Below are 16,274 nucleotides of genomic sequence, written 5' to 3' on the forward strand. Positions count from 1 at the left end.
ATGGAGGAGATGAAAAGTGGCCACAGAGAAGAGAACCAAGCAAGGAACCCCAAGGCTATGACGTTCAGCTTTGGTTCCACACTGAGGTGAGTCCAAACAAACGTTTCGTTGGTGGTTTCAACTCCCACATGTCAGGGGCCGGGGCAGAAGGAGGGGAAGGAATGGTAACAGTGTTCTCTGGAACCATCTATACCATCTACCATCTATAATACTCTATACTGTAGACTCTACTGGAGCATACTGTATTGTGTAGTATAGTCTGTGTAGTGTAGTGTAATCGAGGCAGATCAAAGAAAGGAATGTGATACCATAGCAACACACACCTCCAAACAAAACTGTATTTCTTCATGATGTGGGCTTCTATTATAAATGAACCCACACACAAGTGGGTCCTGGATGGATAGACACGCTTTATTTTTGATAAACATAGTTCAGATAAATAAAAGGAGTTCAGAGCTGCAGTTAATAGCTCAGTAGAATAGTTTAATAGTGCAGGTGTAAGTGAACACACAAAACACAAAACCACCCCTATTAAAACCGTTAACAATTGTTGACGCATAACACATGCATTTAAGATAGATAGATAAATAGATAGATGCTTTTATTGATCCCCAAGGGGAAACTCAAGGTCACAGTAGCTTTAAAGACATCACACATAAGATACAGCATAAACAGGATTATAAAAAAGAGATTTACATGAATCCTATGGACAATAACAGATACTGAATAAACTAAATCAAAGAAAATGTCCACAGGAATGTGCTAAGGGCTGTATAGGCTTGCAGTGACAGGACAGGGACAATCTTTATTTAACCTGTATTTGTTCTCAACCATGGCAGATCAAACCACGGTGTGAGATGGTGGTGCTGGCTGATCTTCTCCGGGGAGAAGGCGCTGTCCACCCCTATGGGCCTCCTGCGGCGGTTCCTCCTGCTGAAACTAGTGACGGTGCTTCTGTCGCCCCGCGGCGCCACGCTGCCCCTGCTGGCGGGCTGCGTGTTCAGCGTGAAGGCCCTGCTGCTGCTGCGCTCGCCGCACATCTCCACCAAGCCCTCCAGCGTCTTCCTGAGGCAGCTGGCCCTCGCCGGCCTCCTCCCGGTCCCCTACCTGGCTCTGCGGCTAGCGCTGACCGCCCTCGACCTCGCCGCGACGGAGGCCGCCGCGCCGGGAGGAGGCGGGGCCTGGGAAATGGCCGGACTCTGGGCGTGGTGTGGGCGGAGCCGGGCGGTGCCGTGTGTGCTGGCGGCGGAGAAGCTCCTGGACGCCCACCTCCTGGCCTCGCTCATCCTGCTGGGGCTTCTGGGGCTGGAGGGGGTGCTGGTGTCCCGTTGGCCCGTCCAGACCCGCAGGCTCAGGACGGCCCGGTACGCCCAGCTCAGCTGCGGCCTGGTGTGGGTTCTGGTGCTGCTGGAGCCACTGCTGCCGGAGGTGGACGTCAGGTGGACGGCTGGCGTGCTGACGCCACCGGTCGCCCGGACGGATGATGTGAGCGCGAGCTATGGGCTCGCTCTGCCAAACTCCTCCCTCTATCTGAGGAGGGCTCTTTGGCTGGTGAATGTGTGGTTTCACTATTTTGTCATCCATCGCAGGCCGCAAAAGAGAGACGGCTGCTTCCACTAGACTTCATTCACTGAGGGGGACAGTTCCAGGATGTGGATTTTTTTCATCCTGCTGTGTTGTTTCAGAAGACTATCTATTGATAATCTAGCATTGGGCTTCATGGGGGAACATCTGTGATTTAGCATAATTGACGCCCTGTTAGAATGCTGAGCTTAAATGCAAAATAAGGACAGTGTCAGTAGTGGCATTAGAGCGGCTGCTCTGTAGGACAAAAAAAGAAGTTGCCGTCCAATGAAGGCTGCATTGTGCCAAAGGAAAAGAAAGATTTGATTTTAAAATAGTTTCCCAAAGATTCCCGTACATGTCCATGTGGTTTGAACTGTTGACAATTGACATTACGACTGCAAACCCTAAATCATGGCATGTTGAATGATGAATGATGTTCAAGTTCTTCTGGAGAGTAGGCTCTCTCAGCAGTACCGTTTGGGCAAGTCTAGTGCCTCGGGGGACTGTAGCTTGGTTAAGTGCATTGAGTGTTCATCCAAATAAAGCCACACGCACGCACACACACACACACACACACACACACACACACACACACACACACACACACACACACACACACACACACACACACACACACACACACACACACACACACACCTCCGATTTACCCACACACACACACACACACAATATCGGCATAATCTTCTGGCTCAAGCAGCACCATTCGTTTGCCAAGAATTAGTCAAATTCATAAAATATTGATGCGTCTTGTGTAATTGTTTTTTGTAAGTAGGCTACAACATTTTATGGATCAATAAACAGGGTTTGCTTCAGACACTTTTTTCCCCTCTAGCTGAGAAGCAGAGCTGCCAACTCTCACGGTTTCACCGTGTGACACACGTTTTTGACACATTTCAGACAAGCCAGACAGACAGATCAGATGAAGTATTGCGGTATAGTGCACTTGGGTCACTTGGGTAGGATTCGAACCGGGGCGCTCAGGCCAGTAATGTCGTGCATCTCCACCGCCGGTGCAATTCCCATTCTGCCCAGTTAGTGACACTATGCCACCCGAGTTGTTTATACAATACGCATGTACCAGAGTAGAGTGAGAACTATGCGTAATGCAGTTAAAGTAAAGCATGTTATGAATCTTCTCCGCCTGTGACTGCTTTCTATGAGATGACCCAACCGTTGGCCGTCTGAAACGTTTGGGGAGACACGGACGCGTTCGGGAATAAATCTGTTCGGTGTGTTCAGCTGTGTTGGAAGCTTTAGGAAAGGAACCGCACGGACTGTGTCTGGTCCGATAGGTCCGCGCGTTAGTGGTGAGCCATCGGATACTCTGATTGGCTGTGTGCTGCTAACACAGCGAATCAGAGCGGCTTGTGGGAGGGACGGAAGTGACGATGGTAAACAAACCACTGAAACAGAGAGGGCGTTGAGTTACTAACGTCGTTGAATCGCATTTTTTGGGGATATTTCTACATATTTCTGGAAGCCGTGGCTGCGTGGACCGAAGAAATGGAGGAGCATCTTAAAGCGTGTGTGCGCTTTGTTTTTTCTAATCTGATAATCTATGCACTCCGTTCCGTCATTTCCTGTTTTCTTTGCATCTTGCGCAAGCGCAGAACGCACCGTGCCGTTGGCAGAAGTCACCAAGGAGGTCCAACCACCAACGGAGTGGTCGGATAAAGGCAGTTGGCCGTTGGTTTGAGCTGTGGGCTGTGTATGTGTGTGTGTGTGTGTGTGTGTGTGTGTGTGTGTGTGTGTGTGTGTGTGTGTGTGTGTGTGTGGGCCCAAGTACATACACAACATATTGGCGACGAGGAATTGCTTTTTCTTGGGATTTCACAACCAACCTGTTTTCCTGGACACTCCCTGGTGAGCCGACAATGTTGTATACATCGTGGATAAAGATGTTTGAAAATTATCTTGTGGCAATTACTGCTGACGAGATGCCCGAGAGGAGAAAACGCGCACTAGTGCGGGTCTTAAAGGTGACTTATTATACCACCAGGTGTGAGCGATACAAGCCGTTGTGTGACGTCACACGTGGGCGTGTCCACCTTCAGGGATGGGCAACTGGCGGCCTGCGGGCCACATGCGGCCCGCATCCTCACTCTGTGAGGCCCGCAGATCTTTTTTTTTTTTTTGCAGAGTGTCTTTTCATAGACTTCAAAGGCAAACCCATGTGTCTAGTTTGCTTAGAAAGTGCACTGAATATGATGCTAGTTGTCGCACTTAATGTTGGGCCACTGTTTTTCAGTTTTGTGCCATCATTGAATGATGATGTATGTGAGCCCTTTGCACTGAAAAAAAATAAGAATCACTCATGTGGCTGTTGTTGTTTCTTTTAAAACAAACTTGTGTTTGTCGTTTAACAAGAGTATAGACATGTTAAAAATGGCATTTGAGCATGAAAATATGAAATTAATGTATGTTGGTTCATTAACAAACACAGGCTATGAATCTGAATGTTTTTTAGGTAGTGGCCATCCCCAAAACGCACCAGAATACAGGAAATCACATCTACCAAATTTAAAATTTCTGGTTCTTATGGCGTGTTCGAGATGTATCGTACACCAACTGCACAAGTTGCTCTTGCAACATAATTTCCTGGCTTGTAGCACTTATAGCCTTCCCGTTTGTCTTTGTGGACAACTGGGCGTCCCTACACGATGAGTCAGGGAAGAACGGTCATCGGCTAGTCATTGTTACTGTTAGCTACATTAGCCTCTTTAGCAAACCAGCTTGAAAAACAAACAACACAACTTTACATTGTATCGCACGCACAGCAAGATCGTGACATGCAGAAATTGGTGACCAGATTAAAGCAGCAATGTAATCAAGTGCGGAAGAGCATTTAAAACAACACAAAGAAACATTCAATGACATTAAAACGACCAAAATATAAAGACACACAAAGATGGCGCAGCCGTCTTTGCGTGTCGAGTCGTACGGTTAACCTCGCTGACCTCGGTGGAATCTCAGGAGCCAGAGTGGGTACGAGCGAAAGGGGGCGTGCCTCGCTGAAATGTCGCAAGAATTTCCCACTTTGCAGCTTGTGTGGGTGGTTTACGATGCATCTCGAACACACCATGAGACCCATGAGACTACTGCTTCACTGTTTGGGCACGGAGGGCCAGCGAATGATTCTTACACTTCCTGACACCAGGATGACTTACAAGTCTGCATGTGAAGCTTTACGGGCCTTTTTTTTGTTCCGAGAGTTAAGGGAGAGTCCTCTACACGTATAATGGCCAAGTGGACCGAAGAAATGGAGGAGCAGTTGATTGCCCTGATGGAAGAGAGACCACCGTTGTACAACATCACGCTGCAGGGCTATTCCAACCGGAATAGGAAGGATCAACTGTGGCGTGAGATCGAAAGCGAGCTCCATTTATCAGGTAATATCTGAAAATAGTCAATAAAAAATCAAAACTCAAAATGACTACCATGGCTTGCCTTGTAATCAGTGCTCTGCACACAGAAGTCGAGTGTTTGTCGCGTTGGTAATCAGTTTGATGTTGCTCGTCTACTTGCTTGACTAGCGTAAATCGGACATGCGAAAAGGGACAAATCATTGAACTGTCTTGGGCGCCTTTCAGGCAAAGAAGTTCGGAGGAAATGGGATAACCTCCGTACGACCTACAATCGCATTAAAAAAACGGCTCCTTCGGGAAGCTCAGGGGCCCCGAGGACCACGAGACAACAGTGGACCCTCAACCGGATGCAGTTCATTGAGCCACACACCAAGAGGAAGGAGAGCGCGTCCACCCTCACTCGCAAGGTAACACAATGGCCGTGTCCCAATTCAGGGGCTGCATCCTTCGAAGGACGCATTTGAAGACCGCTTACGTCACAGCGGCGCGTCAAGGCTGTCCCATTTCGAAGGGTCCTTCAAATACGGCCGAGATATGCAGCCTTCGTTTCCCGGATTTTAAGGACCCACCGGGTGGATCCTTCACGGCCCAACGTATCCCAACATTCATTGCGCGTTGGATTTTTTTTCAGAAATGGCGCGGAGAGAGCAGAAGCGGCAGCTGCAGCGAATACATATTTAATGACAAAACTATGTAAAAACATTTTTTTTATATTAAAGTAAGGTTGGGACCATTTTAAATATGTAACTTTATTGTAAAAGTTCAATGACATTAACGCTAGACATATAACGTTAAACTAATTAACGTTAAGCCAACGTCCTCTCTTCCTCTTCACCCGGCGGTGGATCTTCTCCCAATAAAAGATAAAACATAACAAATAAAATTATGATTTCTGGCTCCATATTTCTCCTCCGCTGTCCGGTTTGAACCGCAGCTGTCAGGGTTGCTAGAAGACAGGAGCGGCGCGTGGTCACGCAAGGTAAAGGACGTTAACGGCTGGTTACGCAATCCGGAAATGCTCCGTGGGCTAGACCGTCCCATTCCACAACGCTCGTTCGGCCTTCGGTGTGGCCTTTGCGGTCTACAAAGGCCACACCTTTGAAGGACGCATCCTTCGAAGGATGCAGCTCCTGAATTGGGACACGGCCAATCTATCATCTCTGCCCCTACTAAAAGATGGTCTTGAAAAAATATTGTGTGCTCTTCTTTTTTGAACAGTAAATGGAAAGCATGCCCTGTTATGAACAGGAGGACACCGTGGTATTACATCCACCCCTGTTCTTTTGTTTAGGAGTTGTGTGATGCTGGGTCACCTGAGGGAGCCAGCATGGTGATCGATTCACCTGCGGAGGGCAATGGCAGCACACAGCCAGAGGAGCCCGAGCTGGACCTCTCGCTGACTGGATCCCCGATTGCAGAGTCGACCATCTGTGCTTTTCTTGGGACCTTTTCAAAACCTCCTGCTTCACTGGACACTCCTGGTGAGCCGACAATGTTGTTTACATCGTGGATAAAGATGTTTGAAAATTATCTCGTGGCACTCACTGCTGACGAGATGCTGGCAAGGAGAAAACGTGCACTACTGCGGGTCTTACTAAAAGTCGGACACATCCGGAAATCCCGGAGACATTTCGGAAACATTTCACAGGCCTGGACAATAAAATCTCTTTGTGTGCAAACGACGGAATCAGCAAAGCTGAAAGTGTTTCTGTAGTGTAGCTGAATAATCATTTTTCATATTACAACACCAAATTACTATTTTAATGGTGTCATTTTTTATTGATTTTGGCCAAATAACGGTTGGAAACATAGGATAATACCCAAATAATAGCAGCCAACTGTTAGAAAATTCAAACTGTAGGTCTACAAATCATGGCCCAAATAACATGAATAAAAATTATAGCACAAATAATTAAATTATTTGTTTTACTAATTTAAATTGATAACAACTCATAATATCTGACCCATGGCAACTCCAACGCTGTAAAAAACGTTAATTGCTTTCTATGTTATTCGCTTTGGCAGATTGATATTAAAGTTGACAACAGTAAGTGTGTTTCTAGATACAGTCGTTTGACCGCAAAGAGATTTTAGTGCCCAGGCCTCGGATATATCTCCGAAATGTCTTTGGGAATTTCCGGATGTGTACAACTTTTAGTAAGACCACACTTCTGCTTCACTGTTTGGGCACGGAGGGCCAGCGAATGATTCTTACACTTCCTGACACCAGGATGACTTACAAGTCTGCATGTGAAGTTTTACGGGCCTTTTCTTGTTCCGAGAGTTAAGGGAGAGTCCTCCTCACGTATAATGGCCAAGTGGACCGAAGAAATGGAGGAGCAGTTGATTTCCCTGGTGGAAGAGAGACCACCGTTGTACAACATCACGCTACAGGGCTATTCCAACCGGAATAGGAAGGAACTGTGGCGTGAGATCGAAGGCGAGCTCCATTTGTCAGGTAATATCTCCTACTTCTGCACAACTTGCAATCAATGTATGAGCGCAACAATGCATGAAAAGCAAGACCTGAAAATGGTCAGTAAAAAAATCTAAACTCGAAACTCTAAAGGACTACCATGGCTTGCCTTGTAGGGGTGTAAATCGGAGCCTTTGTGACGATTCAAAACGATATTATTATTTTCAATACTTCAGAATTCCCCACAATACGATTCAATTCGATAATATTTTTTTACATTATATCTATTAATATAATATCTATCAAATAAATCAACAAAAAAATATATAATTTTCCTTTTATTGAGAATACAGAAACAGTATTCTATACACACTTTAGTGCTTACTGTGCAGGTCTAGTATGGCAATTAGCCTATTCACTGTAAAAATAATTAGTTTTTTTGCGGACGAATCGATGCATCGAATCGTCGGCTGTATAATCGATTAATCGATACACATCGATTAATATTTACACCCCTATTGCCTTGTAATCAGTGCTATGTACACAGAAGTCGAGTGTTTGTCGCGTTGGTAATCAGTTTGATGTTGCTCGTCTACTTGCTTGTCTAGCGTAAATCTGACATGCGAAAAGGGACAAATCATTGAACTGTCTTGGGCGCCTTTCAGGCAAAGAAGTTCGGAGGAAATGGGATAACCTCCGTACGACCTACAATCGCTTCAAAAAAACTGCTCTTTCGGGAAGCTCAGGGGCCCCGAGGACCACGAGACAACAGTGGACCCTCAACCGGATGCAGTTCATTGAGCCACACACCAAGAGGAAGGAGAGCGCGTCCACCCTCACTCGCAAGGTAACACAATCTATCCTCTCTGCCCGTACTAAAAGATGGTCTGGAAAAAATATTGTGTGCTCTTCTTTTTTGTAAATGGCAAGCATGCCCTGTTATGAACAGGAGGACACTGTGGTATTACATCCACCCCTGTTCTTTTGTTTAGGAGTTGTGTGATGCTGGGTCACCTGAGGGAGCCAGCATGGTGACTGATTCATCTGCGGAAGGCAATGGCAGCACACAGCCAGAGGAGCCCGAGTTGGACGTCCCGTGGACCGGCTCCCCGATTGCAGAGTCGACCGTCTGTGACCGCACACACCCTGAGGTTTTGGAGTCCAGTTTGACCTCCGAAGGTACCGACCCAAGCCAGCGTCGGCCTTCAAAGCGGAAAAAGAAGCGTCAGGATTTGGCCGCGGATGAGGAGGTGGTGCTCATGCAAACCATCGGCAAAACCCTGGAGAGGATGGCAACAGGAGCGCCACGGCAAGAGGAGCACAACGACTACATTTCGGTGTACTGCAAGCGCATTGAGCACCGGCTACGCATGCTCCCGCAGCATCAACTCCCACAGGTTGAGTACGAGATGGACAGCCTGCTCTACAGGTTTTCCCAGAACCAGATCCAGGAAACAGACTGAAAGGACCTCGCTCCTCTGGCAACAGACTGAAAGGACATAAGTCCTCTACCATGTTTATATTTGTGCCTTTTCCCTTTTTATACATTTGTCCACTTTTTATTCGCTCTATGCTGCTCTGGTATACGTGGTACTTTAGATACATAAAGACACATATTTTGATAAGCTGTTGTCTTCATGTCTCTTTTGTTATTTGAATGTAGGCTATATGCAGGGGTGTAGTGGTAAAATAAGATGTGGGTAAACTATGAAGACGGCTCTCTGGAAGATACTGAATCCCGATAGTGTATTTTTACGCTGAATAATGGGACTGATTTATTCCTCCAACGTCTGGCACTTCATTGCCAGTTCCCGACACAAATTGGGATAAGCTTCCTTGTGCCTGCCGCTGTAGGATTCACGACTTCACCCACTTGGTGCGGTTTCTCCTTACGTCTCTACGAGAACGAGCCCGAGAGCAGACATGGCGACCATCAGCTCAGCCATTATGATCCTTCTTTGGCAGTAAGTATTGTGTTCTACAAATGTCTTCTCAGGTCAAACGAATAATGAGCCAATTGTGTGCACTTTGTTTTTCTAATCTGATCATCAATGGTCTGCACTCCGTTCCCTCATTTCCTGTTTTCATGTTTTGGATTACTGGCACGAGACTAGACATTAGACTTGACATTTTGTCGCAGCGCAGCAGCCACATGCAACGTGCAAGAAGTTGCTGGGCCTCATCTCACAGTCCTAAACATTGTCACCACTACAAATGTGTCACAGACCCAACGTCTTACCTGTACTGTGTCTCTTCACACCACAAGATGGTCAGGCACTTACCACAGATCTGCTTGTAGATACTGGTTCAGCAGTGCCAATACTTCCGGAGCACATTTACCAGAGCACATTCTAGAAACCTATTCCTGTCCTAGGGTATACAAACCGCACCGCCACCTCCTGAATTCCGCTTTGCAATTACTCTCGTTGACTACTAGAGCCGGTGGCCTGAGATTAGCTTCTGTCCAGCTGTTACCTCAATGACTGTGAAGACCTTTTTTTGCCACTGTGTTTAGGGAAGGATATCCACTTGAAGTGGTCACTGACAATGGCCCACAGATTGTTTCCTTCCCTGCTGACAGAGATATCAAGCATTGCGGCAGCTCTGTGTAGTGACCACAAGCAAATGGGGAAATGGAACACTTCAACATTAGTATTCAAATACTGTTTACAGACCGAGCGTTTGCACACATACAGAGCCACAACCTCGGTATCCCCTGCCGAGCTACTGCATGGTAGACTGCTCAATACAAAGCTGTGCATCAGAGGTCTCCACTCTTACGAGAGAGGAATATGTGGTACAGAATTGATCAGTTCAACTCACCCTGTTCATGATCAGACAGGAGTTGTGAGTCGACATCTTCACTTTACTGAGACGTGGGTATTTACCATCTTGCCTCGGCATGCGGTAATGCTGGGGGAGGCTGGTACATAAACACACACACACACACACACACACACACACACACACACACACACACACACACACACACACACACACAAAAGGCAAGGCAACTTTATTTATGTAGCACTTTTCATACACAAGGCAGACTCAAAGTGCTTCACATATAAACATTGTCATACAATAAAAGAAAATAATAGATAAGTAAGATGTAAAATAGATAGAAAATAAAGGCAAAGTTAAAAAAAAACATTTTAGAAACATTTTAGAAAGGCAAAGTTGAAAAAGAAAGTATTTTAGAAAGTGAGAAAATAAAGGCAAAGTTAGTAATAAAATAAAAAATAGAAGCATTGTAGATTTAAGATTTAGCAGAAAGCTAAAGCAAACATAAAAGTCTTCAGTTGTCAGAGTTGGGGCAAGTCTAAAATCCTCAGGGAGTTTATTCCAGCTATTTGTTGCATAGTAACTAAATCCTGCTTCCCCATGTTTCGTGTTGACTCTGGGGATAATTAACAGTTTGATAACACCCAAGTGGGTGTAATTTGCTGTTTTGATGACAAATGGGTACTCGGCATATATAGCTATATGTTGTGTATGTGTTTTTGTGTGTTTCGCCATTTAGAATGTGCATTAGCCTGTGTACAAATGGGATTTTAAATTGTGCCGAGAATCAATAAATTATTAAGTCGTTGGAAAAAAGCCATAAAGAATCAGATAGAGAACGTGCCCAGCAGCTATCTCTTGTAGTCTATTTATTTTCATGTCAATTTTGGCCATTGTTGCTGAATTGCTTGACTCACTCAAAGAGGATAAGATCAGAATTGGATATCATGCGGGTGAGGAGCCTGAGGGTTTGGTGGATGTTAAGGAATGACTGCATGCATCAGGCATCTGAATGTGTAGGAGTAACCCAATGGGGTGGAGTGAGTATTACGTTGTTGAGGTAGAAGTCATAGTGAATGAGCGTTAAATAGCCTCACTTTAATCTTGTTTTTATCACAGTTTAAAGGGATTTTTTATTTTATTTATTTAACCTTTATTTCACCAGGAAAGTCCCATTGAGAACCTCTTTTTCAAGAGAGTCCTGGCCAAGAGGCAGCAAAAAAGGCAGCAAAAGTTACAGTTACAACATACAGACAGCAATTAAAATTAAGAAAAACAGTTACAAGTAAAGGAGGTCGTCTCAAGTGCTCTCAGCCGGGATTTAAAAGCATTCAAAGAAATCAGTTCCGTTATTTTCCAGTCTTTTTGCAGCATGATCCAGGCGTGATTCTAGGTTTCTTAAACATCCGGGGCTCAGTGGGGGGTATCGCGCGATCGCGGGAGGACGAGATAGTTGACGGGGGCAGGTCGCGGGCGGGCTTTAGCCCAGAATATAACAGCCTAGTGACGCCACTGGCATGATCCATGTAGAAGGAGCAGAGTACATGAAAGCCCTTTTTCCCAATTCTGTGCGGGCAAATGGAACAGACAGCAACAACTGATAATTTGAACGCAAACCATAAGAATCAACACTTCTCCGTGTGATTAGATTACAGATAGTAGAAGGGTAATAGTTCAAGCATGGCCTTGAATATAAAAGTGCACCAGTGTCCCAGCCTCCTGGTGGACAAAGAAGGCCATCCCACTCGAGAATACAATTCACAATGATGGGTCAGGGCTCCACAGTTAGTAATAAACCTCAGCGATGCATGATAAACAGCGTCAATCTTACATAGATACTTAGCTGAGGCATTCATATACACCAGGTCCCCATAATCTAAAATGGATTAAAAAAAAGTTGCAGTGACAAGCCGCTTTTTCACCTCAAAAGAGAAACAAAACTTATTTCGGAAGAAGAAACCCAATTTAAGTTTGAGTTTCTTCACAAGATTGTCAATATGGGGCTTGAAGGTGAGGGAGTCATCAAGCAAGACACCGAGGTATTTGTACATATGAACCACCTCTATGTCATTTCCCTCAAGAGTGGACACTGTGGGGACAATTTGAGGTAATTTCTTAGTGTTTGAAAACAACATTAGTTTAGTCTTGTCAGCATTGAGGACTAGTTTTAGCTGCAGGAGTGTATGCTGGACCACATCAAAAGCTCTCTGCAGAGATTCAACAGCTTTAGCATGAGTTGATCGAGTTAGCATCAAACACATTTTTTCCCAACTCATTAATGTACATAATGAACAGGAGGGGTCCTAATACCGAACGCTGTGGCACACCCTTGTGGACATTCACAAATTCAGAACACAGACCATTTAATACACTGAGTCCTGTCACTCAAATAATTTGTGAACCAGGAAACTACATGATCTGACAAACCCAAACAAAGAAGCCTATGTTTTAGAACAGCATGGTCCACAGTGTCAAAAAGATTTCGTCAGCCAGGTTTCTGAAATTGTCACAATATCTGCATCTGTTGATCTAGTCCAAATTCTGACCATGTCTATCTTGGGTAATAAGCTGCGCACATTAAGATGAACAAATTTGAGAGCAGACATTAATTTGAAATCAGTGGGAGTCTGGATACAATGCAGCTCAGGACCAGGGTTTGATTGCACATCTCCAGACAGAAGTAAGAGTAGGACAATCATCAGTCCTCGCTTCACATTACATTTTAAAGCACTCTTTTCATATGTTGAAGCCAGGTAATGCCTTTCCCTAATCGAAAGAGTAAGTTTATATAGGGCAAAACTTTGAAGTTTAGGTAAGTTCTTAGGCGGGTCCAACCACAAGTTCAAGGCCCAAACCAAATGAGACTGTGGTTGCTGAAGATGCCCGACAGCATTAGCATTAGTGCCACTATAGTAAATGTCTTGCATGATCGACACATTGCTAGAGGTACTCACCAAGGGGCAATTGCTTGGACTCAGGTCCAAAACAGCCAACAACCATACTAAAGTTAAGAAAAATGCCATTGCCTTCAACTAGTTGGCCCAGGCTCCAGGAGGATGTGTGTGTGTGGGATAGATCATTTGTGGTGTCATGTTCTTGTGTTGAATTGCAACGAGGTCGAGGGCGAGTTATATACTTTGATTCATAAAAATGTTTGCTATTTTTTGCACCGTTTGTGGTGAATTGTGTGTGTGTATATGTGTGTGTGTGTGTGTGTGTGTGTGTGTGTGTGTGTGTGTGTGTGTGTGTGTGTGTGTGTGTGTGTGTGTGTGTGTGTGTGTGTGTGTGTCTGACATCCTGTGTGCATGGCTGTCTGTCGTTGCGGTGAACATCTAGTACGCCTATTTAATTGCAATATTATTTTAAATAATAAGAGATTAAGTAACAAACACACTTTAGTAAATATATAAATATATCTGACAGCACTAATATTATATAATAATAATTATTATATATCTCAGTACTGGGTAAGTCCAGTAGGCGGTGCCATGTAGCTGAGAGTATTCAAAACGATCCAAAAACGGTTTACTCTGGTATCATGCCAAGCAATATTCAGATTACAGATAAATAAAATCACACGGTCAAAGTGGGTTACAAAATCTAGAACTTAAAGGAAGTGAAAATGAAGATAATAATTCAAAAAAATTGTGATTCAATAAATTCAATGTTACACTGATTCAATACTGATACTATAATAACAACCTTATAGCAGCCATTAAATAATAAAGATATACTCTTTATAGATATATAACCAATAGTAACCAGGATTAACCAACCCTGAGATCAGTAGTAATCAGACAAATATATAAGTAATCATTAGTAACCAACCAGGATAGCATCAATTAATACCAACCAGGATAGCAATAACAAGAAGTAACCTACCAGGATTACAGAAACCAGTAACCAACCAGGATAGAAATAATCAGTAGTAACCAGTACGAACAAGTAGTAACCAACCAGTATAGAGGTAAACAATAGTAACCAGAAGTAACCAACCAGGATAGCAGTAACAATAGCAACCAGCATTAACCAAAGAGGATGGCAGTAACCAATGGTAACCATTACTAACCCCTCGTAACCAACCCCGGACAGCAGTAACCAAAAAGTAACCAGTGGTATACCAGCAGTAACCAACCAGGACAGCGTCGACCCATAGCAACCAGCAGTAAGCAGGAGTTCCCCGACGACCAAGGGGGGGGCGTCAGACTGGGTCGACCTCTGCTCCGCGGGGCAGAGCTCAGCCTGGGCCCCCGTCTGTCTGTCTGTCTGTCTGTCTCTCCTCCCCTCCAGCCTGTCTCCCTCCAGGGCATGCTTGTGCACCCATGGCTGCTCATGCAGCACCTCATCAGTGCTGTGGGGTAAACAGGCGCCCCCCCCCCCCCGTCCCGTCCCGGGCCCCCTCTCCAGCAGCAGTAACAGCAACAGCTGAAGCACCACTGATCCACCCGGGCTCCACTGCGGTGCAGGCGGGCCCCCCTGCGAGGGTGTGAGGGCTCCCGCCACTGGACGTTGACTCCAAGGTGCAAAGGGCTCGGGTTTGAGCGGCATGGAAGGACGAGGGAGAAGAGAGAGTGAGAGAGAGAGAGAGAGAGAGAGAGAGAGAGAGAGAGAGAGAGAGAGAGAGAGAGAAAGAGAGAGAAAGAGAGGGAGGGATGGAGGTGGGGTGAGAGAAAGAGAGGGAGGGATGGAGGTGGGGAGAGAGAGGGAGAGAAAGAGAGGGAGAGAGAAAGAGAGGGAGGGATGGAGGTGGGGAGAGAGAAAGAGAGGGAGGGATGGAGGTGGGGAGAGAGAGGGAGAGAAAGAGAGAGAGAGGGAGGGATGAAAGGTGGGGAGAGAGAAAGAGGGAGGGAGGAATGAAGTGTGGGAGAGAGAGCGAGGGAGAGAGGAGCAGGCGAGAGACATTAATGAGGGGGAGTCAGAGAGAGAGAGAGAGAGAAAGAGAAATAGAAAGTGATGAAGACAAGGAAACAAACGCGCGCACACACACACACACACACACACACACACACACACACACACACACACACACACACACACACACACAAGCCCCACTCGGACCGTGTTATTGTCAGTCCATAAAGTCTGTAAGGGCCCGGCTCCTGGACTGTCAGCCTTTGTCCGCGCCTTGTTGTCAGGGGCCAAGTATGCTGGGCCTGAGGTGCAACTCCTCACCCCGAGCCCCTCCCAGCCAAAGAGAGGAGGAGAGGAGAGGAGGAGAGGAGGAGAGGAGAGGAGGAGAGGAGGAGAGGAGGAACAGAGAGGAGGAGAGGAGGAACAGAGAGGAGGAGAGGAGGAACAGAGAGGAGGAGAGGAGGACAGGAGGAACAGAGAGGAGGAGAGGAGGAACAGAGAGGAGGAGAGGAGAGGAGGACAGGAGGAACAGAGAGGAGGAGAGGAGAGGAGGAGAGGAGAGGAGGAGAGACGCAAGGGAAACACCCCGGAGGAAACAGAGACAACGCTTCGTCTCGTTAAAGAGGAGAGATAGGGGGGGGGGGGGGGGGGTTTGCAGTAATGGGGCTTTGTTCTGTGAATCGAGAAGCCCCCGCCACGGCTAGGGCCTTGTTTGCGTTACCAAACACTATAAAGAGACACTGGGGACAAGAGAGCGAGAGAGAGAGAGAGAGAGAGAGAGAGAGAGAGAGAGAGAGAGAGAGAGAGAGAGAGCGAGAGAGAGAGAGAGAGAGAGAGAGAGACTTAGAAAACTTTAAGAGAGAGGGAGAGAGAGAGAGAGAGAGAGAGAGAGAGAGAGAGAGAGAGAGAGACTTAGACTTAGAAAACTTTAAGAGAGAGAGAGAGAGAGAGAGAGAGAGAGAGAGAGAGAGAGAGAGAGAGAGTGAGAGAGAGTGAGAGAGAGAGAGAGAGAGAAACAGAGGGGGTGGGGGGGTAGAAAAAGAGATAAAGCATGGGAAAGCAGTTTGAGGGAGACAGGAGAGACAGAGGGAGAGAGATTTAAGGGGACACATCAAATATTATGGGCTGCATCTGAATACTGCGTAATGTGTGCTCTACCTACTACATATGTGATACTGGCAAGCGAAAAAGCAGGCGACTTTGCGAACATGGTGGTGGTGGGCTGAATCGTGTTCGTTCTGGACTCGTCGTTTAAACACACCAACAAATCC

General features: G+C 46.0%; 2 protein-coding genes across 2 annotated transcripts; both read left to right on the forward strand.

Annotated features, from left to right (window-relative positions):
• On the forward strand, positions 1-3,696 carry LOC311344793 (uncharacterized protein; the record flags this gene model as incomplete). Its single annotated transcript, XM_084469133.1, has 3 exons — positions 1-86; positions 840-1,439; positions 3,642-3,696. 3 exons carry the CDS (start codon positions 1-3, stop codon positions 3,694-3,696), a joined length of 741 nt encoding a protein of 246 aa, XP_084325259.1.
• On the forward strand, positions 3,377-8,946 carry LOC311344914 (uncharacterized protein). Its single transcript, XM_084469253.1, has 7 exons — positions 3,377-3,450; positions 4,800-4,976; positions 5,178-5,359; positions 6,244-6,433; positions 7,237-7,410; positions 8,034-8,215; positions 8,361-8,946. The coding sequence occupies exons 2-7, from the start codon at positions 4,826-4,828 to the stop codon at positions 8,829-8,831; spliced, it is 1,350 nt and encodes a 449-aa protein (XP_084325379.1). The 5' UTR covers positions 3,377-3,450; positions 4,800-4,825; the 3' UTR covers positions 8,832-8,946.
• The last annotated feature ends 7,328 nt before the right edge of the window (positions 8,947-16,274 follow it).

Source organism: Micromesistius poutassou (genome assembly GCF_964030765.1).
Source record: "Micromesistius poutassou genome assembly, chromosome: 6".
Taxonomy (NCBI): Eukaryota; Metazoa; Chordata; class Actinopteri; order Gadiformes; family Gadidae; genus Micromesistius; species Micromesistius poutassou.